This window comes from Vidua chalybeata, chromosome 5, assembly GCF_026979565.1.
Source record: "Vidua chalybeata isolate OUT-0048 chromosome 5, bVidCha1 merged haplotype, whole genome shotgun sequence".
Classification (NCBI taxonomy): Eukaryota; Metazoa; Chordata; class Aves; order Passeriformes; family Viduidae; genus Vidua; species Vidua chalybeata.
Genome location: NC_071534.1, coordinates 33,609,870 through 33,633,410, shown reverse-complemented (window position 1 = coordinate 33,633,410; position 23,541 = coordinate 33,609,870). Strand labels below are relative to the sequence as shown.

Genomic DNA, 23,541 nt, shown 5'->3' with positions numbered 1-23,541 from the left:
AGTAACGGGCATTACTATTGTTCTGTGCATGCATGCAGGTCTTGAATGTGCTATAACTAAGGTGACTCAGTGACTTTTTTCAGAAATAAAAATGCAGCTATAATTTCTCTTTTATTAGCTAGCTCATGTTGGTCAGAGAAAAGAGAACTATTTGATCACATCAGGCAGTGTCTCTACTGATTGTAAAATTCTTGTCTGACTTTCAGTTCAGGGACATTGTGAGCACTTATTTATCTTCTCTCAGAGAATACCATACGTCTCAAGAAAGTGACATTGTTTTTTCTAGTCTTGTATTTTCTCTTCTTACTTCAGACACATGACTTCACAAACACCTTAGAAGTTCCAAAAAATGCTAAACAAGTTCACTGTTAACTAAATCAGGACATAAATACAGTACTGAACAGCTGGAATTCTGGAAAATAGTTTATGTGAAGTGTCACAAAATTCGTGGGACCATGGAAATGTCAAATTTTATATGCTTGACTGAGAAAGCTCCACAATGAGAGGTGATAATCCAAGCTTTTGCAGATTCTTTATTGTTTATAAACTGTTGCTGCTGCCTGTATAAAATCACCTTCAGCAAAGACACATCCTCTGCCTGGAAATACAGCTAAATATCAACACCCATGAGGCACTGATGCTGCTTGAGTGTGCTCACACAGTACTTTTCAGCCAGTATAATGAATAATACAGTTTGTAAAGATGGTGCCAATTGTGTGATCATTTAATAACTCCTTATTCCATTAAATATTCAGGCCTAGCATTAGCTGGATCAAGACTATATATATGTATATATATAGTCTTGATCCAGCTATATATATATAGCTGATCAAGAAAGACTATATATATTACAGAAAGTTTATAGTTATTTACAGAAAGACTATATATAGTTTATATATACAGCTGTTTACAGAAAGACTATATATATATATATATATATATATATATAGTCTTTATGTAAATTGACATGACTTTTGGATCCAAATGGAGCAATCCTAGTGATCCAGAGCCTTCAGTCTTCTTGGAAAGAAATTTCAAGTAATTAACTATTTAGTAATTCATGGGCAGAATTCTTCATTAATGACATTGAAACCTTGGATGCTGATTTCTAATTCTTTTGTACTAATGAAAAGTGATTTCCTTGGGAAAAAAAATGTAGGAAAAGTGTCTCTAAGTCTTCTCATAATGTCAGTTTCTTTACCACAATGTCCTTGAGGGTTGTATATTGTGCAGGATGGATTTTGCAGCTTAAAAGATGACAAAAGATTGAATCTCATCTAATTTATATAGTGTGCTTTTTAGAAGTCCAAAGTACGCAGCAGCTCCCATTGAACAGAGCATGACTAGGCCACTATGAATGGACCTATCAAAATAGAATTAATTTATTATTGGTCATGTGGAGTTTATTTAGGAACTGCTAGTGCACAATAACTTTAGTACATTCTATTTCTTAATTATTATAGTAGTCAATAATATATAATAACACTTCAAAATAATAAATGTAAAGATTACACTTCCAGGCAAACACTTGTATTGGGCTGCTCTAATACACAAATGCTGTTCACAAATAATGACAGTACAGGTTGACAGATTCTGTTATTATCCAGCTGGTTTACACTTCACAAAATTTTTTTTCTCACTATTTTCTCTAAGCATAGATATAAGTTGTCAGTTACCACTTTCAAAACACAGATCTAAGATTACTTTTCCAGGGATTGTTTATCTAATCAGAATGGATTATGTTTCTTCTAAATTTTTCCTTGGTGTTTAATTTTCAAATAATTTCCCCAAAAAAACACTATCAATATACTTTCTCCAAAAATCCACATGCTTATATTAATTCAGGTGAAGCCTTATTTTGGATGATTTTTTGCAGGCCAAGAGGGCATCTGGCAATCTTTTAGTCTGTGCAGTTTCCCTGAAATGGTTTCCAGAATAGTCTGGAGAAAAATGAAATACAAGCAGGTTTTCATCATGGTTTTTTGAAATCTGATTAGAATGAAAAGACTAAGACCCATTTTGTCATATAGAATCTCTGAATACTATCCCACTTTCATTCTTGTCTTTGTATGTGCCAGATGAACTGCACGGAGAACGAAGAGTATCACCTCAGCCAAGGTTCTTTCCATACCTTGAGAAATGTCACGTTCTCTTTTAGGACAGACCATTAGACTGCTTTGGATTTTGGAACATCACCAAGGTGTTTTTAACATGGCACAGAAGTAGTCATCAGAGCCATTTAATTACGTCAAAAATCTCAAGAAATAGATTTGCAGATTTTCCTTTGTGCCATATACCCGTGGCACATTCAAGAAACTATGTGAAAACATCTGGATTCCAGTGTACTTTAGGAGTTTTTGAGCCTTCAGGAATACCAAAGCAAATGAAATCTTAGTATATAAACATGCAGAAGTTAGTAAGTGAAATTATGAGACACAAACAGAATACAGAGGCAGGAGTACAGTATAGACCTCTGTATTTCTTGGAGTGGCAGATCACAGGTAACCAACCTTGTATATGAGCATGTACCTTAAATGTCATATACATGAATAACTGAGTGACCTTCACAGCCCAAAACAATTTTGCAGCTGTGCAACAAGTTTCCGTAACAACAGGATACAATATTCAAGGTCATTACTGCTATTTAATACAATGCAAATTTCTTTCCAGATGACTTTGTCTCAATAGCTGCTATTTTCTGAAAACAGCAGCTATTTTCTTTTTGAAAGTGAATAATTTGGCATAATCATTTCATGGTTTTGTGATTTGCTGTTTTAAACAATCCCTATGTTATTGCTAAGGAGAGATTTTTCTGCATTCATTACCCTCAGTGCATCTCCACATCTTCCACCCCCAAGCCACTGTCATACCAGTTTTCCATGAAGGTCCATGGCTCTGCAAAAATCCCTTGTGAGAGGCCCAGAACAGTAAGCTGTCACTTTTCTACAATCTGAGCACCAAACTCTTTTTTTGTACATAGACAGCAGGGATGTGATCAGCCTGTCCTGGATGCAGAAACTTGCTCTTCACATACCCTTTTCTTCCTTTCACTTGCAGAATTATGGTTTGACTATTGCCCTTTGGACTGAGATTAGGTTTAGATGTCACAGTCATCATGTTCGGAAACAACATGGTGTGAAAATGCATTTTACACTTCCAACAGTCTGTAGTGTAAACAGACAGATCACTATATACTGTAAAAATAGCCTTTCGCCTCACTATAAAATACATGACAACAACAAGTGATTGCACAACATGTGATGTGTCTTTTACTTATGCCACATTTCACGTTCCCTGTGTTGCCTAATCACAAGTAAAAGACATCTGTCATTGTTACTCCCTTTCTTCCTGCAAGAAATCCCTGCTTGTGGATAGAACCATGGAAAATGCTTGTCCCAGCCAGCAACAGTGCAATGGGCCTCCAGCTTCTGATAGGCACTCCCTCCTCCCCAGGAAAACGTCTTGTAGTAAAATAAATGTGTTTGTGCAGTGGTGACTATTTGTCACTGTAGACCCTGACACAGGCATTAAAGCATCTGCCATTTAGAACTGTGTCTCATAACTGGCCAACATGAGAGCTGCAATGAAACCCTATCTTACCATATTGAACTGGAGAAGTATGTTTAGTTAGCAAGGTTGCACCTCTCAGATACTAACAGGACTGTAACTGATATGAACACTAAAGTCCATATCCAATCAAAGGCAAACAGCAATAATTTCAAACAGCTATACAGTCAAGACCTCTGTGAATAAGAATTTTTAAGCCTTCCCCTACAAAGACTGTAAATTTATACAAAGTTGTCTTTTCCAGGTCTCTGCCTTTCTGGCTCCCCAGCTCCAGAGCACAGTGTTCATTCACTACCTTATTTGTAAAATTTACATTTGAGGGATGGTTGGCTACCATGTGCTTTTAAATTCCTTAAAGTGTCACATACTTATATACGAGCGCTGGCATGTACAGTACACACACTTCCTCTAGTCAGTTCCTAAATCTCCAGTGAGAATGCATGTGATATTGTGGATATGCAAATAATATCAAATCCTTGGACAACCAGAATTTGAATAGGGTCAAGTGAACAAAAAATTCTAGGTAAACAAAAGTCAGGTAAGTCTAACATCATATAAAAAATAAAATCAAGAATTAAAGCTGGGCTGTGTTATTCCTACAGACCCCTGTGAAATTAATTTTAAGGCAAGAAGAGATAATGAAATTCACCTAAGAAGGGCTGCTACATACCACATGCCAGGAAGCTTGACACGCTTTGTTCCAGCAGCAGGAATTATTACTATTATTATTTCTTCTGGGAATGTCAGAAAGGTTCTTTTTGCTTAAATTTCCCATAGATCATTGTTAGCATAAAAAATGCTGTCCCTCGTAGAGCCTCCACTGCCCAAGCTTTGAAGAAAACTCATGGCAATCTCTAATCTCTAATCTCTATTTACCAAACATTTCTGTAATATTTTGTAGATTCAGGAATACATACATGTTTTAACAAACAACCAATCTTTGGTGTGCCAACTCTCCCTTACACATTTGTCAGCCATTTCAAACATCCTACAAAGCAGATGCTTAAAATATTCTTCTGAGGGGAAAGGAGGGATGAAGTTTCTAATCCTCTATTTGCAATCCTTGGCATAATATTCTATTTCAGCAGCAAATCACACTTCTCTAGTTGTTCCCTAAGAACTGTGACTACAAATGTCAGTGGATCATATAGGAGAGCCAGGTACAGATCTGTCAAGCCTGGCAGTGCTGAAGACCCAGCATCCCCTTAACATTTCAGGGTGCCTTCCCGCTTAATTTTTCATGAACAGAACCCAGATGACACACCCTTGAGAGCACCCTGTAAAGAGAATGGAAAGTGCAGTAAGTCAGGGCTAGTCAGAGGTTTCCTTGACAAAGGCATTCCTGACAAAGTGCAATGAGAATGTAAACATATCCTGTGTGAGTATCTGAGTGTACCTAGTGACACATCATGAGGAATGACAGACAATTAACCCTGTTAACAGCTTAGACTGGTGTCCTTACTATGTCACTACACAGGCTACTAGTGACAGCAAAACATGGGCAGTAACACATATTTCTAGAAACACCACCTACCCTTACCTGAACAACCTGCCTTACTCAGGTGAGAAAGCCTGTGTGAACTGAAATTGACAGAGAACACAAAAAGAGCAATAGCTTAGAGGTTTTCAGTAGCAAAGAGGTTGTCAGTACTCTAAGTGGTTGCCTGGAGACAGTAATGACAAAAGCATTTTTTTTTCTGTTGAGAAATTAGATGAAAAATGCTACAATTTTAAAAGGTGTTAGGTGTTATTTTTCCTGTGGGGAAAAGAAAAAATATGTTGGAAATAGCAATCAGTAGAAGATATAAAGTCAAATGTGAGAGGGATTTCAAAAACACATTTAGAAGAATATAAATTGTTTGAAAAGGTAAAGGCAAAAGAAAAACATCTTGTATTAACAATAAAATACTGAAAGATTCTGCTAAGAAAGAAGCTGTTGAACATGAGTGTAAAAGGAAGAAGAGGAGAGTGAGAGTGTAACTAGAAAGATTTCCATTTCTAAAGCTCTCAGAAAAACCCTGAGAGCCCCAGTATGCCTGCAGCTGGACCTACACTGGTAACCTGCACTTCATAAATCTACCAGAAGCCATTTAAGAATCATTACCCTGGTAGCCAAAGTATCTGGTTATCCCTCAAATCAGGTATTGTATGAGTAGAACAGGGCTATAACTAGGCCTGAAAATTTCACCTTTACCAAGGTGCCTTTTCACAGTCACACACAGGAATGGATACAATGGATCCTCACTGATTACCAACACCATTGCAATGAAGTGTCAAAGAGATCAAAGATTTAAAATGCACTGTGCCTGTGGCTGGAAGAATCTTGAAAACAGTGAAGGAGAAAAAGGAGATACATGGAATACATGGTATAAAGTGTTAAGTAAGTCCTAGCTGACAAAATACTTCTAAATAGTTCTGGGCTAAATTTCTGCTTAAGCCTTAAGGTGTCAAGAATGACCCAGGCAGTTCCAGGCTTATTAATCAACCACAGTTATCCAGAAAAACTGCATGTGGCAAAGTGAATTTACAGGGATCTAACTCCTGGAGGCCAACTGTGACTTAAAATGCCATGCATCTTCCTTGTCATCCTGGAGTGGTCATCCTGACCACTCATTGAATTTACAACTCACTAACTTTCTGAAATACTTGTTTGGTAAAGATAATAGACCTTGTAGACAAAATACAACACATCCGAGTTTTACTTGTATAAATATCTTGAAAGAATATTTTCAGTAGAGTTACCATGCACAAAAGCATGAACAATTGCATAAAAACTAGCTTCAGAGTAAATTTTTCTGTCTACCAAGACAACTGAAATTACAAGCAGTCTTCAGTAGTGATCCTCCTTTGAATTCTATGTCCAGTTGCTCTTATTCACATGCTTTTATTCCTCTTATGTCTTTGTGCTTATATCTAACATGATAAGGAATACAAAGCATGAAGAGAAAGAAGGCCCATACCAACTTTTGAATCCTCCACTTGAATCAGTTTTGTAATGGAAAACGTTTCTGAGAATATTTTATTCATATGTGCTAGGGCTGTTTGCTAGCTGTGTTACATAAACCAAGGAACTGGAGTGGAAGATGCAGCAAAATTCAAGTTTTTTATATGATGGGGCAACTGATAATTTTCATTCAAATGAAAATTTATTTACAGTTGTTAGGAGTTTTGCTCCTGTCAGTTATTCTTTCAAAGGACTAATTATGCTGTGCCCACATCACTGTGATGAACTGAATCTGTTTACTCTGCCACTAGGTGCTGGGAAGAAAGAACATATTTTGTTTCCTGTTTAAAAAAATATCTGTTGAAAACAGCAGAAGCATCTGGCTCCTAAACTTACAGTTTCCCAACTTGCTGAGTCCACTTAAAGCCCTTGAAAGGATAGCAACAATTTGGTAATTATTTCTCTCCCTTAAACTAAATTTTCATTTGTGCACCTTACCAGTAGACTGATCTTGTCTGTCCTGTTCCAAACATTCCCAGGGTACTACTGAAGAAACAAAAGATTAAAAGGAAAAAAAATGAGTGTAGTAAATGTGAAAAAAAAAATTAAACAATCAGTGCACTTTTGGTTTGTGGAGTTTGGAGTTTTTTGTTTGTTGGGGGGTTGTTTGTGTTTGCTTGATTGATTTTTGTTGTTGCTGCTTTGGGTTTTTTTTATTATTATCATTACTGATGCTATGGGACAAAGACCCCTGTAATACCCAAAAGCATGTAAAGGAGTAGCTTCTCCATGGATAGTCAGCAAATTAAATCAGAGACACGATGGATGGGTAAACGTCAACATTATATCCCTCTTTAAAGGTGGAAAATTAAATCACAGGAAAAGTAAGTGACTGGTCAAAGGTCAAAGAGAAAGCAAGTTGCAGAACATGGAAACTGAGAAACCGTTTCTTATGTTCAGTGCCTTAACTGCCAGACTGCCCTTTCTTTAATCTGAAGAGCGAAAAAATCTCAGTGATGGAATAGTATCAAAATTAGTTTTGCTGAGAACAGTCTGAATTTCTCTGTCTCATCCAAAACTGGATATCGTTTTGCCTCATTAAAGCAGAAATGAGATCCATGCCAACAATACTGATGTGGTGAAAACAAAACCACAACTACTCTTAGTGTTAAAGATTTTTATACTCCAAAAAACTGGTTTGCAGTTTTGGAGAAACAGTCAAGTCAATGACTAATTTAATTGTAGCTTTAGAGAAATTAACAATACCACCACACTTGCCTTCTGAAAGCTGAAGTTTGGAGCTATATTTGAGAGTTATGAGACCATTGCAGGTGCTTCATCTTCATGTATTATTGTTTCTATAAAAAGCTTACACATGTGTATATACATAAAAAACAGGAATATACTTACTTATCCACATAAATATATGTACATATGCATGTGTGTACGCATATAGATATGGGCGCATAGGCATTCTACACATATACATATTTACATAAGCATAAAGACATTACATGGTATTTAAAGAACACAAGGCAGTGCAGGAAAAAAGGCAAAGAGGTCATTTTCCCAATCCTCTTTCTTTATGTGAGACAGTTCCAGATATGATGTGGCATTACAGTATAAGCTAACAGAGAGTGGTCACAAGCTCCATTTCTGTCTCTGTGTCTAGGAATCTGTCTATACCCTGCCAGCCCCAAGGGATTAAACTTCAATTACACCATATGCCTGGGCTTTGCTTGCCCTAAACAGCCTCAAGGACAAGGGCTGTCCAGCAAGGCCCATCACACTGTAACCCAGTCACCTCATGGGCAATGTGGGAAAGTTCACGCTGAAAGGCTAAGCCGAGGTGCACTATCTGTGGGTGCCTCATCATCGCAGCACAGCTCTGCTTTGGCAACCTTCCCCGTGTGTGTGGAGGAGCAGAGAGCTTGGCTCCTAACCTTGGGCTGGCCCGGGTGGCCTGGGTCACAGGAATGGCATGCTGCAAGGGGAAGGTGGTGAGGGGTGGAAATAGCAGGGGCTTCTACCGAAAATATGAACCTGTCTAGTTGGAAAGTGATGGCTGCCTTTGAAAACTCTCCTTAAACATCTATACTTAGCTCCTGTAGGGATAGGGAGTGTGGGCCGGGGGTATGAGGGGTGGGCTAGGGAAGGGCCCCCTGCGCAGCCCCGCGCCTTTGTGTTCCAGCCGTGCCCTCGAGGGCTCGGCAGCGGGGCCGGGGCCGCCCGCCGCACCGACACGCTGCTCCCGAGCCCCCACCTCGCTGAGCCCCGAACTCACAGCAGTTCGGGGGGAGGGTGCAAAGTTGGGTTGTACTTTTTTCCGCTTGTTTTGGTTTTTTTTCGGTTTTTTTGGGGGGGGGGGGGTTTGTTTTGTTTTTCTTTGTTTGCTTGTTTGTTTGTTTCTAATTTGTCTCCCGCCTCTCGTGTCCCCCCCTCCCCCATTTAAATAGGAGATATTCTCAGGACAGCACCCGGGAGACTGACTGGAATCAGTTTTGGAGGGTGATACACCGCGACAGCTAAAAGTTGGATAGGGTTTCAGCAGCTCCTATATAAAGCAGGGGGGACTTATGTCACTGCACTAATTAAATTCCATCTGGGTTGTTCCTCGGAGTGTTTTTGAGATTGCCACCCAACTCAAGCAGCAGAGAGGCCCAGGGACAGCATGATGGACCTTTTTGAAACTGGCTCCTATTTCTTCTACTTGGATGGGGAGAATGGAGCCCTGCAGCAGCTGGAGATGGCTGAAGGATCCCCGCTGTACCCCGGCAGCGATGGCACCTTGTCTCCATGTCAGGACCAAATGCAGCCAGAGGCCGGCAGTGACAGCAGTGGAGAGGAGCATGTGCTGGCACCCCCGGGACTGCAACCCCCTCATTTCCCCGGCCAGTGTTTGATCTGGGCTTGTAAAACTTGCAAGAGAAAGTCGGCCCCCACGGACAGACGGAAAGCAGCCACCCTGCGGGAGAGGAGAAGGCTGAAGAAGATCAACGAAGCCTTCGAGGCTCTGAAAAGGCGGACTGTGGCGAACCCCAACCAGAGGCTGCCGAAGGTGGAGATACTGAGGAGCGCCATCAGCTACATCGAGAGGCTGCAGGACCTCTTGCACAGGCTGGATCAGCAGGAGAAAATGCAGGAGACTGGGGGGGACCCCTTCCGCTTCAGCCCCAAGCAGGGAAATGTAAGCACTGCCGCTTGGCCCCTCCGCCGCCACGGCAGCGCCGCCGCGCCCGTCCCCTCCCTCCTTCTCCTCCTCTTCGGCAGGGCCGCTGCGTGGGCCGGGGGGGCTGGCGGGCGCGGAGGGCGCTCCTCGGGGAACCTGCCAGCCCTCGGGCCTCCAGAGGTCCTCCGGCCCGGGGAGCCGCGGCAGCCCCACTAACACCCGTCCTCTCCCCGTGTCTCCCCGCTCCCGCGTGTGTGCCGCAGGTCCCCAGTTCGGACTTCCTGAGCACCTGCAGTTCCGACTGGCAAAGCGCTTCTGACCATTCCCGAGCCCTAGGACTCAGCCCCAAAGAAGGTAACTCGCCCGGGGGGCCCCGCTTGTCTCCCTGCCAGCCCTGCTCGCCCGCCGCCCCCGGGCCGGAGCCCCCTTCCCTCGCCACGACGGCCGCGTTCCCAGCGGTCCGGCTCTCACGCTCCCTCCTTTGCCCGGGCTCTCCGGCAGCCGGGAGCCCCCGGCGAGGAGGAGCGGTCTGCTCTTTAATGCCTTTTCTCTCGTTGAGCAGGAGTCTCCGTTGTCGAGTCGTCGGCCTCCAGCAGCCTTCGTTGCCTCTCTTCAATAGTGGACAGTATTTCTTCCGACGATCCCAAACTGCCCAGCGCGGAGGAGGCGGTGGAAAAATAAACCCGGTTTTGTGGTAGTATATTTAAAGGAGATGGAGCATCCACCCTCTCGCCTCTAAACCAAGTAACGAAGCAAATTCACACAGTGGAAAACCCAAGCATGGCCCTTTTTAAGATCCAATTAAGGTACACCTACCCCAAAGAAAATGGCTCCCACGGTCTCGAGCCACACAGACTTCTCCCTTGCCTTTTTTTTTCCCCCGAGTTTTGTTTTCTTTACATTGTATTGCATAAACCACGCTTCTTTTTGTTGGTTTTTTTTTTTGTTGTTGTTGTTGTTGTTTTGTTTCTTTGTGTGTGTGTGTGTGTGTGTGTGTTTTGTTTTGTTTTGTTTTAATTTAAGATACTTACCTGTGTACCGGTGATCCGCTTTGTCTGAGACTCACCGGGAAGTTCATTCCTGTCTGAGTGAAGCTCTTGGTTGCATTGCGTGTGAGTCATATTTAAGGAGTCCCCGCCTCATTTCGTTCCTGTAAATAATTTCAGTACTGTCTTTTCTTTTGTAAACATAACATATATATTTAAATGGTGGAATATGATATTGTATATAAGAACAGACGGATTTCTTGGATTGTAAAATAAAGCTCTTTGTGTTTTCTCCCGGCCTCTTAATTTCATAAATTACCCGATGCCGGAGTTCAAACCTGCCACTGACTTCAGTGAATGAAGGCCTGAAGAGTCAGAACCATGTAGCAGAAGCACGACCCGTTTGGCTGGAGGGTCAGCGTTTTCGGGAAAGACATGGGACAGATTTTTCCTTCCTTTACTCCTCTAAGGTTTCCCCTTTAGGGCCGCACCCGCGGTGTGAATCACCCGTGTCTCCGCGGGCCCTCGGGGACGCCGGGCGGGCACGGGTGGGTGTATGGACAGGATCCGCCGCCTCTCTGTTCGCCCTTAGCGCTCCGCCGCCCCGTTCTTCGCCGTGCTTGCGGAACGCACGTCCCCCTGGAAAGCGATATTGCTCCCCTAAAATGTCCAACAGTGCCGCTCGAGTACCTTGCCAGGCAAAGATGCTTCGCCGGCATTGCCCTGCACGTGGAAGGTGAGGGTAGAAACGGGGCATGAAAGAAGATACCCCCGCCCGTCCTCCCCACTTCCCCCCCCCACTCCGACCTCCTGCCCCGGTCTTTGAGCAGGGAGAGGCTCAGTGCGTCTCACCTTCTCCTCTCGGCACCGAGGACTTGAACGCAGCACTTACCTGTGGCAAAATTGACGGGCCTGCTGCACTAATGGCGCAGCAACTGGCTGTGACAGGACTTAGCCCCTCTGGGGCTGGAGGGAGCTGTGGTTTCTTCCCAGGAAAGGTAACTCCCCTTGACTTCCTTGAGCCTGAGGGAGAAGGGAATAGGGTCCTTCAGGGAGGAAAGAGTTAAGTGACCCAAAGGGTTTGGGGGTGGGGGGTTAACAGCATATGAAGCCTTTCACTCAGTGATGTAAAAAAACACAGCCTCTCTGAGGATGGTGAAACGGAGCTGCTCACAGTCAGAGCGTTACGGTTTGTAATACATTGTACCCCCGGAAAGGAGCGACCACCAGGGAACAGCGCATTCTGCCCCTGGCACACACACAGGGCTCTCCGGACAGCCTGCACAAGCAGAGGACACTCTCTACCTGCGTGCGGTCTCCTCGCCAACTTTAGCCCTTGATTTATTCTTTGTTTCTGTGTTTTGAAAGGTCACAGTCGTGTTTCGGGAAGGTTTCCCCCTTCCTGGTCATCTGGGGCACGGGTACACCCGTCTGAAGGGGAAACTCTGGGTAGAACCTGCCCCGAGAGCTGGCTCTCCAATCGGCCGTGCCTTCCTGCCACCCTTTCTGTGCCGCCCTAGCCAGCCGGGTTTTTAAACCAGTCATGTACTACCTCTAATTGCTCTCTAACGAGATACTCCCTTTGAAGGACCAATTGCCGCGGGACAGTGTGGTGGGCACAGTGCTTCAACAGGTTCCCCATTTTTTTCTCCTTTCAAATTAAACCCCGTTGCCTCGGGGAACCCTCGGACTATTCAGAAAGTGGCGCGCCGGGGAGCGTGGGGCCCTTCGCGCCACCTCTGAGACCTGGCACGGGAGAGGAGACGGTGCAGCTCGCTTCTATGGCGAAGGCACTTGCCCAGTAAGAGAGTATTTCAGATCGGGCTAGGAGTTCGTCCACTTCCTTCCTAAGTGGTTTCAAACCCCGCCGAGTCCGCGGGAAGGGCTACACACAGTTCACACGGCGATCCGAGCTCCGCGGGACCCGCTACCCGCATCAGGGGCAGCACGGTAGGAGCCGTGCTGAACCACCGCTCAAAGCCACAGTGTCGCGCCCACACCGGGGCAGCCGACTGTCAGGTTCACCCGCAGCCGGGCAATCACCTCAACAAGCCGCCCGTCCGCCCCGCAGGACCCCCACGGCAGCGTCTCCTCCAGCAGCAGGGTAACTTGAGCGATTGTTTGGAGTAAGTTTGACTAAAGGAGAGTTTTTTCATTAAATAAAGAAAATACCTCCCGAAGAGACTCTCCGTGACCCCCGCGGCTGCAGCTGACATGCCGGGCTTCCCAGTGAAGGTCGTCAGTGTGTTTGCAATTAAAATGTTTGTGTTAGATATTAATAACGATAATCTTTACTTAAGTCCCCAGCCAAAGCAAACAGGGCCCTGGAATCACAAAATCAAAGGGCAATAACTGGGTAAAGACGAGAGGTTTGTGATTTAATGAAGTCTTTTTCTGGAGGACCACACAAAAAGTCATCGAAGCTTTTACGCAATCGCAAGTGCCCTGCTGGAAATCCCATGCTCAATACAGCTTCCCTCGCCTCTACCTGTTCCGCTCCCCTGGGAACCAACCCCTGGGAACTCATTCCCTCAGGAGCGGAGGGATGTGGGGCTCCGCCGGCCCGCGGTGCGGGGTGCCCGGCCCGGCGTGGCACAGCTCCGTCGCCCGCCCGAGGTGCCTGCAGGGCCAGGAACGATGGGAGGAAGGCTGGGGAAGGGGGTGATGGAGTGCCTGTCTGCAGTGCTGCCGCGTTGACACCGCTTTCCTCTGAAGTGACGCGACCGAGGGTTTAAAGCCTTGTTTTTAGTTTGAGGCTTTTCTTTTTGTATTTTTGTTGGGTTTTTTTTTCTTTTGTTTTGTTGGGGTTTTTGGTTGGTTGGTTTTGGCTTTTATATTATGCATCTTTATTTTCCTCGGTGAAACCGCTCGCAATCCAGGGAGGGAAGCAGACAGACAGCAGCAGGCTTAGCTCATTCTCTGAGCACGGAGTCAAGGCGGTCAAGAGGCGACACAGCAACTATGTCCACGGGAAAATTCCTGCGTGGACCACTTCTGCTTTGGGGACCCCGTACGATTTTTCCACAGTTTCCGTCTTTCTGTGAAGAGCGAGCTAGGGATGGGCGTAGGGGGCAGGGAGAAAGGAGGCTGAATAATTGAACCATGTGCTCGCTGGGACGCCCCTCCGATAGCAGGAACTAGCGACTTTTCCCAGTATCAAGGCTGCTAAAAACCCCCTCGTTTCTCTTTGATCTCTCCTGGGAGTCCCGGGGAGCCATCAGAGGCCAATGCCTTCTTCAGCTGTCCTCTATACAATTCCCTCTGGCAGGTACTAATGTGTTTACTTAGGTGCGCACGGTTCCCAGCGCTGGGGGGAACCAAACGTTTCTCACACGGCTGGAAGCGCCCGGCCTCACTAGCCCGACTGGGAAACAATTTTGTTGTTGGGGCATCACGGAGGAGCATTCGCTGCCGCTGCCAGCGCCCGCGGACGGCGGGAGCCGAGCGGAACGGAGCGGCTCGGCACCATGAAGTTACGCGCTCTCGCCGCCCGCGTGTGCGCTCCGTGGAGGCCGGGGCCGAGCACAGCGCAAAGGCGCTCCGGAAGGCCGGGGCTGGGGGTACACTCGGGAGTACCGCAAACACCTCTCACCCCCTCAGCCCGGTGACTTAGGTTTCGGTAGAATTTTCTTCTCTTAAATAGAAAGGCGTGGGACTTGGGAAAAGATGGCACACTCTGCAAACGGTGCCCCACGGGATGGAATCCCTCCAGGAATAGGTGCGGCGATTCCTGAGGAGTCGAAAGGGCTGGGGTGAGGAACACTATTTAAAGTGATCCTGACACGTTCGTTCACCACTTTCTTTCTACCAGTCCACAGGAGCAGACAGTGTCTGATGCTAAGACTGTTCCCGCTTTCCAGACTTGAGCCTACTGAAATGCAGCACTATCCTCCCCCTCCCCCAACCCTGCCCTTCGCCAGCAGCCTCATTAGCCAGCCTTGTAGTCCGTGTTTTCTCCCCCCTTTCTTTAGTTCCACTCGCCTACTGCATTTTTGCAAATTTGTTTTGAGATCACTTTACCAGAGGTGCCAGGGGCTCCTTAAGGGATACCAATTACTGATTTTTTTTCTTCCTGAGTGACAGGCTATGGTTTCTTCCATTTCCCCAAAAACATTCAAGGAAAAAGGAATTTTTTTTTTTCCAGCTCTTCAAATACTTTTGGGGAAAAGCACGTTACTTAACAGCCTTAGCTCCTCTGAGTTAAGAGTCAAATCTGCAAGCTAAAGCTCTGCATGCCAGGAGAGCAGGACTGAGGAGCTTGGCATTGTGCACCGGGAGATCTACAGTGCTTGCTTGGAGAGAACCCAAGCATTCACCAACACAGAAAGGTGATTGGAACTGCAACCGGCACCTAAAGATCAACTTTATTTGTGCATGAAGCAGAAATATGTAAACAGGTCTATTTTAGCCAGTGCAAACACGGTAAATGAAATTGTGTGTGTGTGTCTGTGTGTGTGCATGCCACAGCCCAGTGAAGAGTTCAAGTTACTGCTGAGCAGAACCCCTCCTGACTGATGCTGTCTTAGGAAAACAATAGGGAGCTGTCCTGTTTCAGATGTGGCCCAACAAAACAGTAACCTACACCTCAGAGCGGCAGAAGCCTGAAATTTTGAGCTTTCCCATTCTGTAACTTTACTCCTTTATCAACTCCCTGCTTTTCATATAGTATTCATTTCAAAGGGGGCTCCCTGTGTTTATGGCCCCAAATAAACCAAAGCAGTGCAGATATAGCCTTCCCCAGCTTTTAGATAATTTTGCATCTTTTTATAGGAAGAAGGGTGTGTGCATGGTTGCTTTTAAGGAAAAAAAAATAGCCTAAGAGTGGAAATCTGCCTTTGGGAACTCAGGGGTGGTGGTAGCAGGGAAACAACGATGGGTTCCCTCCAGCCCCAGCACAGGCCGAGCTGCTTGCCTCCTTTCTTCTCCTTGCCCGTGCGGATCGGAGGGCTTCCCGGCAGTGTGCGCTGCCACAGGGCATCTCTCTTAGGAAATACTTCACTACCGGCCTTGCTAACTTGATCAGCGTCTCCTGGAGACAAGTGGCTCACCGTGCCACCACATCACCTCTTCCTGAAGAGAGGCTAACTGAAGGCGCCCTTTTCCTGGGCATACAAACTGGCTCCGTAGCGTTTGAACCGCTGCTGGGTCATTTGCTCTCCGTTTGAGTTAGCCTAGGTCACATAATTTTATTCCCAGGTAGGGAAGGTCTCCTTTGCCTTCTCATAATATTTTCCTCAGCTACAAAAGCCACCTGGATGAAACCAAAGGATTCCTTCGCGTTAGTGAATGCCTGTTAAATGGCTTCATTACCACTCTAATAATGACCCTTGCACCGCTCCACTCGGCTACTGCTTCGGCTGGGGCTCTGCAAGGCTTTGGTCCCCTTGTGTAAAGTTACTTAGGGATTGCGGGGTTAGAAATTTTACACTTCCAGGAGGGGTTTGTTGCACTGGCAGCTGGGACGCATCTGTAACGGTACAAGTTTGCCTGAAAGCAGAAAATTAGCAAGCCCAAGGCACTGCTTGACTGTTGTGTCCCTAGCAGCTCCAGAGAGAGAAGGAGAAAGAATGGAAAGGGGATTTGTCTCGGAACAAACACGTACACTTATTTTTGTGAGTACCTTTCCTTGTGATCCGATCCGGCAGCACTAAAATCTGGTTTCCCTCCTCCTCGTCTCTCCTGGCCACAAGTAGCTGTGCATTGTTGTCCCCCAGTTTGTAAATTTGAGCGGTTGGTGGCACAACTTTAATTACTGGACAAAGCGCTCCTCGAGATAAATAAACACATCTTAGGTCTAAGAAGAAGGTTATAATTTTTCAGGTTAGACCTGGATCACGGGCTGTGGGAAATAAGATCTGCAAGTAGACACTGTAGGTGTCCCTCCCGCGGAAACCTGTGATGGGAAACGGGAGATGTGAACACCGAGGAGAGGAAAGTCTCTGTAGGAGCCACTGACAAGCGGTTGGTGTGCACCCACTGCCCCTCTTTCTCTTTCCATACCAAACTGCAAATTCACAGACTTAGTTGGAAACTAGGAGATGTCACAACCAGTGCTTGGGAGGTCACTCATTAGAAAAGTGTCCATCTCTCGGCGCTCCAAAGGAGCGGTGCGGAGCAAATTGTCTCCTGGGGACTGGAGGGGGCTTGCCCAGACAGCTTCCGGCAGGGGCTGTGGTGGGATATGCTAATAAAGACTGGCCGCTGTGGACCAGCCTCCCTTTCCATGTATATATAAGGGCCCCCCGCATCAGCCAAAGGACACTTGGTCTCGGGTCCCTAATTACGGAGGAAATTGCCCCAGCGTGCTCCGGAGCGCCTTGCCAAGAGCCGGTGGCCGCCGTTCCGTAGTGACGCCTCCGCAGCAGGGATGGAGGTGATGGACAGCTGCAAGTTCTCCCCGTCCGAGCTCTTCTATGACAGCTCCTGCCTCTCCTCCCCGGAGGGCGAATTCCCTGAGGATTTTGAGCCCAGGGATTTACCTCCTTTCAGCGCCCACGAGCCCCCCGAGCCTGCCTGCTCCGAGGAAGAGGAGCATGTCCGAGCTCCCACTGGCCACCACCAAGCTGGTCACTGCCTCATGTGGGCTTGCAAAGCCTGCAAAAGAAAATCCACCACAATGGACCGGCGGAAGGCAGCCACCATGAGGGAGAGAAGGAGGCTGAAGAAAGTGAACCAGGCTTTTGAGACCCTGAAGAGATGCACCACTGCCAACCCCAACCAAAGACTCCCCAAAGTAGAGATCCTGAGAAACGCCATCAGATACATAGAGAGCCTCCAGGAGCTCTTGAGGGAACAGGTAGAAAACTACTATCACCTGCCGGGACAGAGTTGCTCCGAACCAACTAGCCCCACTTCCAGCTGCTCCGATGGGATGGTAAGACAGAGGCAGGAGCCATAGGGCTGTGGGGACTCCAGGACGGCCCGCGGGCAGGTCCCTCTCGGCCCAACGCCGTGGGATCAGTCCCATGGGTGTGGGACGGGCCGAACGCATTCGGACATCAGGAAAAGGCGGGCGGTTTGCCCCAGAACAGGCCCCTTCCCAGATTTTCCGCTGAGCACGCACGCGGGCTTTCCGGGGATGCATGGGAGGCGGTAGCGCTGCCCGAGGGCACCCTGCAGCGCCCCGGCTCCCGGGGTCCCAGTGTCCCTTCTGCTGTCCCATTAGCGCGGCCTTAGAGGGGTAAGGCTGGGGGCTGGGGGAGAGGAGGAAGGCGCTGCCCAGGGCCAGCAGCCTGGATGGGGGGCGGCTGCTTCGCTCCCTCCCTGCCGGCCTTTATGGCCCTTTCCCTTCTCGGGGAGCGTCCCGCTGGCCCCTGGGCGGGGGCGGCAGGGTCGGCACTCGCCCCTCGCTGTCTTACAGGCCGACTGTGGCAGCCCCGTTTGGTCGGCGAGAGGCAGCAGCTTCGACGCCGTCTACTGTGCCGAGATGGCCCACGGTAAGCCCGACTCGGCGCGGCCCGGGGGTAGAGGCGGGGTCCGGGCACCACCCCGCTCCCCGGGGCATTGGGGGAAGGCAGCGCGGCATCCCGCGGTAACGCGCTGCTGTGTCCCTGTCCCTCCCCTCGGCGCAGGGTACGCCGCCGATCAGAGCTGCGCGCTGTCCAGCCTGCACTGCCTCTCCAGTATCGTGGATCGTCTCTCCCCGGCGGAGGAACCAGGGCTGTCCGTCCGCGACGCCGACTCCCTCTCGCCCAGCGCCAGCATCGACTCGGGGCCGGAGACGCCCGGGACGCCGCTGCCCCGACGGACCTACCAGGCGCTATGAGGGGCCGGAGGGCCGGCACCCCGACCCTGCCGCCGGGGCCGCCTCCCGCGCCCGGCAGCCTCCTGCAAACTCTTCTCGGGCGAGAGGGGCAGCCCCGGAGCCCTTTGGGCCGCCGCTTCCGTCTGGGGCTGCAGGCAAAGCGCCGCGCCGGCCCCCGGCCAGGGATTTCCCGCACCCCGGCAGAGCGGGCAGACCCCGGGGCTCAGCCCACGCGCGCTGTCCTGGAATCCCCGCTGCAAATAAAACATGCTGTGAGAGAGCTATCTGGCCGGCTGATTCTTTAAGTGCATTCCCTGGCATGAGGGAGGGCAGCGAGATTCGGCTGCGGGGCGCCCGCCAGCATCCCTGTTGGGCCCCCACCCGACCTCAGTCGCTCCTGGGCTCCTGCCTGCGGGGCACGCCCTCTTCCTGCCCCCATCACGGCAGTCCCCAGTCGGGACATGGAGTGTCTTGCCGGGCTGAGGCCTGGGAGCTTGTCTGTCCTTCCACCAGTGCGTACTATTCTGAGACCACTCATGCAGCAACAAAAACGTGGACGTTTAAATTCTCACACTGTATGTCCTGTTATGGGCAGAGTTTCCTTAATTTCTGCAAAAGTAAAAATATTATTTCACAGTCATATTTTTCTATTCTCTCCTCCTCGCCTTCCCTTCCCATCCACCCCTGCAAAGCTCAAGTTTCTTTCACTGGGTATGAAGATGGACTGTGTATTCCAGAATTTGACCCTAAAATTGCATGGTGACTCTGTTCTTAAAGCAACTGTATGATCTATCTCTGATGCTGTGCTGGGGAATTTTATTTGTTGCTCTGGCAGAGACAAATTTAGTAAAGTTAGTAAGAACAAACCACATGTGTCTCTTTCATAAGCCACCAGGTATATTTCACAATATTCGGAAAGCAATATAGATTTATTTGCTCCTGATGACTTTGGTCTTAGCAACCAGGATGCAAATTCATTACTCTGCATGGCTCTAGAAATAACCAGGTCATGTGTTTTCAGACTTAACAAGTATTTCCTTCCAGGTGTTCAATTAGGTCTATCAACCATGAAAAATTTCCATCATTTTGCACTCCTCTAGATATAACTCAAAACTTTCTTAGCCAACCCTCCCCACCCTCCCCCCCCCCCAAAGCAAAAAAAAAAAAAAAAAAAAAAACAAACCAGATGAGATGGAGATATGGACTCTTTCAGTTCATCCAAAAATGTTTCATATGATAAATACTCTGAGTGGGAAGGGATATATACACCTCACTATTGTGGGATAAGGATGTATTTGCCATTTGTGTTTGTGTTGCTAGCACTCAGTGGCCAAGGGGCCTGGCAGTGGTATTTCACCTCTGATAAATCTTTCACTTGAACCCAGCCCAGCTGAGTCATGTCACCAAAAGTTATCATCTGACTAGGCTTTGGCAGCATCTTTGAACCAAAGATAAAAGAAGCTTTTGCTTAGGGATGGCTCTGTCCCTGTAAGCACACTGAGGGTCTTTGTCCTCCCACAAGGTACCACAGGGAAAGTTAGATGGCACCTGCCTTCCTGAGCCTGCAGCATGGCAGTAGCAGGTGTGTGTCTGACACAGGGCAAGGCCAGCCCACTCTTTGTGCAGAGTTTCCCTCAAAATTACTTCCTGCCCTTGCCTATAGCCTTGAGGTAAGTGTTCTTTTCCTGCAGAATATTTCAGGAGAAGCCTTGATCAGAACGGGCTTTCTGTGTATACAGATATGTCTGAATTAATCAGGGAGTAGATTAAGTGGTTTTAAACCCCTGAGTTGCTGTCGTGCAGAGGTATAAACAAGGTATTCTCACACTCCTATCATTGCAGATGCTTCAGCAGAATGCAAGTGCCTTAACACAGACATAGTCTTGGTTCTGGGGGATCACTTCCCAAGCCTTCTGTTCACAGGAATCCTTAGGCAAGACCATGAATGTCACTGGTTTTATTTCCTGGCTTCTCACACTCAGCTGCAGTGTTGCAGTGTTCGCTCCTCTCAATCAAAATACCATCCCAAGGATACTTACGCCCAGGATTTAATAGAGTGCAAATGATTTGAAATGGTATTTTAAAGTGAGCTAAGCTAGAGAATTTTCAGCATTTCATTCTGCACAGTGCTGCTCTTGGCAAGTGATCTCAGACGAAGTATGCAGAGTAACACTAGCAAATCACATGCTGGTAATGTACACCTCACTTTGGCTGGCAGACATTTTAGGAGTCGCAAAAAGGTCAGTACTTCTGAGAAGCAGATTTTCAGTGTGAGAAGAAGCATTCTGTCTGTGGGATGTCTGCCTGTAGCCTCGTAAGTCCTACTATGGTAGTTTACAACCTGTAGGTTTTGCTATACACATATGGGAAACAAAATCTTAATTACAGGACAACTATGAAAAAAAGCTCCTTTGAGCCAAAAAGTGCAATAATCCTTTTAAAGAATGGAAGTGAGTGCCATGAAACTGCCTTTAGTCTGTGGATTGGGAAGAACAAAAAGGCTGTTGGGAAATACACCATTCTGGTCAGATTATACATATTTAATAATAATATTAATAAGTGCAACCGAAAAGAAAGATTTGTATTCTATATGAAAGATGTTCATTTAAGGAAGGCTGTGCCCAGAAATAAATAAGAAGGTGATGGTCTAGAAAATCTGAGCTCCATCTATCCCAACTCCTACTACATGTCTGATTGCTTAAGGCTCTGGGGCAGCATGTAGTGGCCTCACAGACAGGCAGGCAGGTGCTGTGTTACAGCAAGTTTTCTGAATATCACTCACTGCAAGGAAGGGCATAATTTTGTACACTTTTTAGAATACAATAATATTGTATTTTACCTCTGAAAACCATGCTTATTTGGCTTCAATTATGACTGAAGGAGGCAGATGAGCTTTGTTTTTTTTCATGTGTGAAGTCTCTTGTGTACCTTTTGTTAATAAACCAGAGATCTTTAGTGAAATACATATTTTAAATTCAGATCAAAAAAGACATTTGTACATTGCAAAACTAACATAGAAACTTGGAAAAGATCTCTTAAATATAACATCAAGACAAAAATCCTGCTTTACTAATGTTCAAATTTCTGGAGTTGCTTGTGTGGAAAAACACTCATTTTGCCTGTAGGAAAAGATCAAGTTCTTTCTTTTCCTGTGGTAAGGTTTAAAAGTGATACATTTTTAGTAATTCGTTTTGGAGGATGAAGGAAACTTTATTTGTAGTGCTTGTCTAAATATGCCTAGGAACATTTCAAATTCATAGCTACATTTCAGGGGAAATTCAGCATCTCTTCTTCCCAGTACACCCTGCTCTATCGCGGCCTGGAGTCCCGGGTGTCCGTCTGGCCCCCGCGGCAGCAGACGCCGTAGGTGTCCCGGATAGCACTGTGCTGATGAGGTGCAGCCTGTCTGGGCCCCCCGGCTAGCTCCGAGCCGCTGGCTACTTTAGCGAGCACTTGTGGAGTGATTTCAGCTCTTAGTGATTTCAGTTCTTAGTGATTTCAGCTCTGTGCTCGCAAAGTGCCTTGGCAGACGCAGAGATGGAGAGAGGTGAAGGCTGTGTGGAGTTCTGCGGAGATGTCTTTATTGGCAGCTTTTGCAAAGGGTTCCAGTGACAGCTCTTCCGTCTGAACAGGGCAAAGGTATGGGTTTAAGTAGGCTGTTGAGGGATCGGGAATTGTCCAATGGCTGGGGTTGAGGAGAATATGACCCCAGATCTCTCTTACAGAGAGATAACAGGGGTCTGAGTGCGGAGGAGGGGCAGCTCTGGTCCACTCATCATGACTCTGCATTTCTTAGGCTAGTGAGGCCTTTCAGGGCCTCTGACTGCTACAACTCCACTTTCTGTATTTAGTAAAAATGCGTGTCCTATAGTTCTTTTGAAACAGTGGACAAGGCATGAGAACATAGTTAACACAATGACAATTACAATGAAAATCCACAGAATTCCCTTAACCAAAGATGCAACCCATCCCGTTAATTCCCATTGACCAAAAAGGTCATTGACCCAGTCTGGGTTGTTTTCTACTTTTAAGTCCTTCACAAGTTCCTTCAGTTTCTGGACGTTTGCGTGGATGGATTCTGAGCGTGAAGAGAAGTTGAAGCAACACATCCCTTCAAAGTCTTCGCAGCCATGTCTGTGGGCTAGCTGTAGGAAGTCGATCGCTGCTCGATTTTGAAGTGATGCATGTCTCGTGGTTTCTTCTTTCTTTAAAAGATCGCTTAGGGCGGCAGAGGTAGCATTGGCTTGCTTGCTGAGCCAGCACCCTAAGTGATTTATTTCCCCAAGAGCTTTAGCTGCAGCTACGCAGGGTAGGAATAGGGAGACTGCAATCTTTTTTGTTTCATTCCAATCGTATAATTTTGGATCGCAATTTTCATCAAATTCCATGTAGGATCTTTAGTGGCGTTTTAATTCACTTTCTTTTTTCCAATTATGTAACAAGGTAATATTTGGAGTGAGGGTAGAAAGTTTTCCAAGGCTACAGGGACCTCCCTGAAGGCGGGAGGGAATCCCAGCCCATACTCTGTCACCACAGATGAGAAATGTTCCCTTGGGTAATACTTTGGGGTGGAGAGAGGATACAGATATCACCCGAGCAGTGTAATTGCACCAATCCAGATAGTTATAGGCTTTGTTAATGGGCGATACGTCCTTTCTGTATGTGTTTTTTGTCTGGTCAATTTCTGGCCAATTGCTCTTTGGATGTCTAAAGTAAAATTTGACGCAGTATGTTGCCTTGGAGGACCCCAACAGGTCCAATTCTTGGGGTTCCTCTTGAGCATTGGGCAACATTTTTGTCCACTCATCCCAAGTATCTACCATGTTGGGTCTCTTACCTGTGGTGCGGAGAAGCTCTAAATTGTAGGCGGGCCAATCGTCTGCTACGAATGGAATCCCTACTAAAAATGTGAAAAGTAGGTTATCAATGCTTCCCATGGATAAGCACATGTTATCCTGTTTCAATGTTTTCGCTAAGGTTACCCAAACATTGTGGCTAGGCTGTGGGCTAATCCAACCGCAGGCATACTGTATGTTGAAGAACATCCAGGCAGCGGTGAGGACAACACCGATGGAGATAATTTTCATCTTTGGATAAGGATGGGGCTTCTGATAAGGAATATAAGCAACAT

The 23,541-nt window shown here is 46.8% G+C and overlaps 2 protein-coding genes across 2 annotated transcripts; both read left to right on the top strand.

Annotated features, from left to right (window-relative positions):
- The first annotated feature begins 9,182 nt into the window (after positions 1 to 9,182).
- On the top strand, positions 9,183 to 10,551 carry MYF6 (myogenic factor 6). The gene is made up of 3 exons (XM_053943466.1): positions 9,183 to 9,698; positions 9,944 to 10,034; positions 10,243 to 10,551. Exons 1-3 carry the CDS (start codon positions 9,183 to 9,185, stop codon positions 10,359 to 10,361), a joined length of 726 nt encoding a protein of 241 aa, XP_053799441.1. The 3' UTR covers positions 10,362 to 10,551.
- Positions 10,552 to 17,033: 6,482 nt separating this feature from the next.
- On the top strand, positions 17,034 to 18,598 carry MYF5 (myogenic factor 5). The gene is made up of 3 exons (XM_053943726.1): positions 17,034 to 17,540; positions 18,027 to 18,102; positions 18,238 to 18,598. The coding sequence occupies exons 1-3, from the start codon at positions 17,034 to 17,036 to the stop codon at positions 18,429 to 18,431; spliced, it is 777 nt and encodes a 258-aa protein (XP_053799701.1). The 3' UTR covers positions 18,432 to 18,598.
- The last annotated feature ends 4,943 nt before the right edge of the window (positions 18,599 to 23,541 follow it).

What these genes read in the sequence shown, in the direction of transcription:
- MYF6 (XM_053943466.1), top strand. Translation starts at nt 9,183, where the DNA reads ATGATGGACCTTTTTGAAACTGGCTCCTATTTCTTCTACTTGGATGGG. An exon ending in TCAGCCCCAAGCAGGGAAAT is followed by an intron (nt 9,699 to 9,943) that starts GTAAGCACTGCC and finishes TGTGTGCCGCAG; the next exon opens with GTCCCCAGTTCGGACTTCCT. An exon ending in AGGACTCAGCCCCAAAGAAG is followed by an intron (nt 10,035 to 10,242) that starts GTAACTCGCCCG and finishes CTCGTTGAGCAG; the next exon opens with GAGTCTCCGTTGTCGAGTCG.
- MYF5 (XM_053943726.1), top strand. Translation starts at nt 17,034, where the DNA reads ATGGAGGTGATGGACAGCTGCAAGTTCTCCCCGTCCGAGCTCTTCTAT. An exon ending in CCAGCTGCTCCGATGGGATG is followed by an intron (nt 17,541 to 18,026) that starts GTAAGACAGAGG and finishes GCTGTCTTACAG; the next exon opens with GCCGACTGTGGCAGCCCCGT. An exon ending in CTGTGCCGAGATGGCCCACG is followed by an intron (nt 18,103 to 18,237) that starts GTAAGCCCGACT and finishes CCCTCGGCGCAG; the next exon opens with GGTACGCCGCCGATCAGAGC.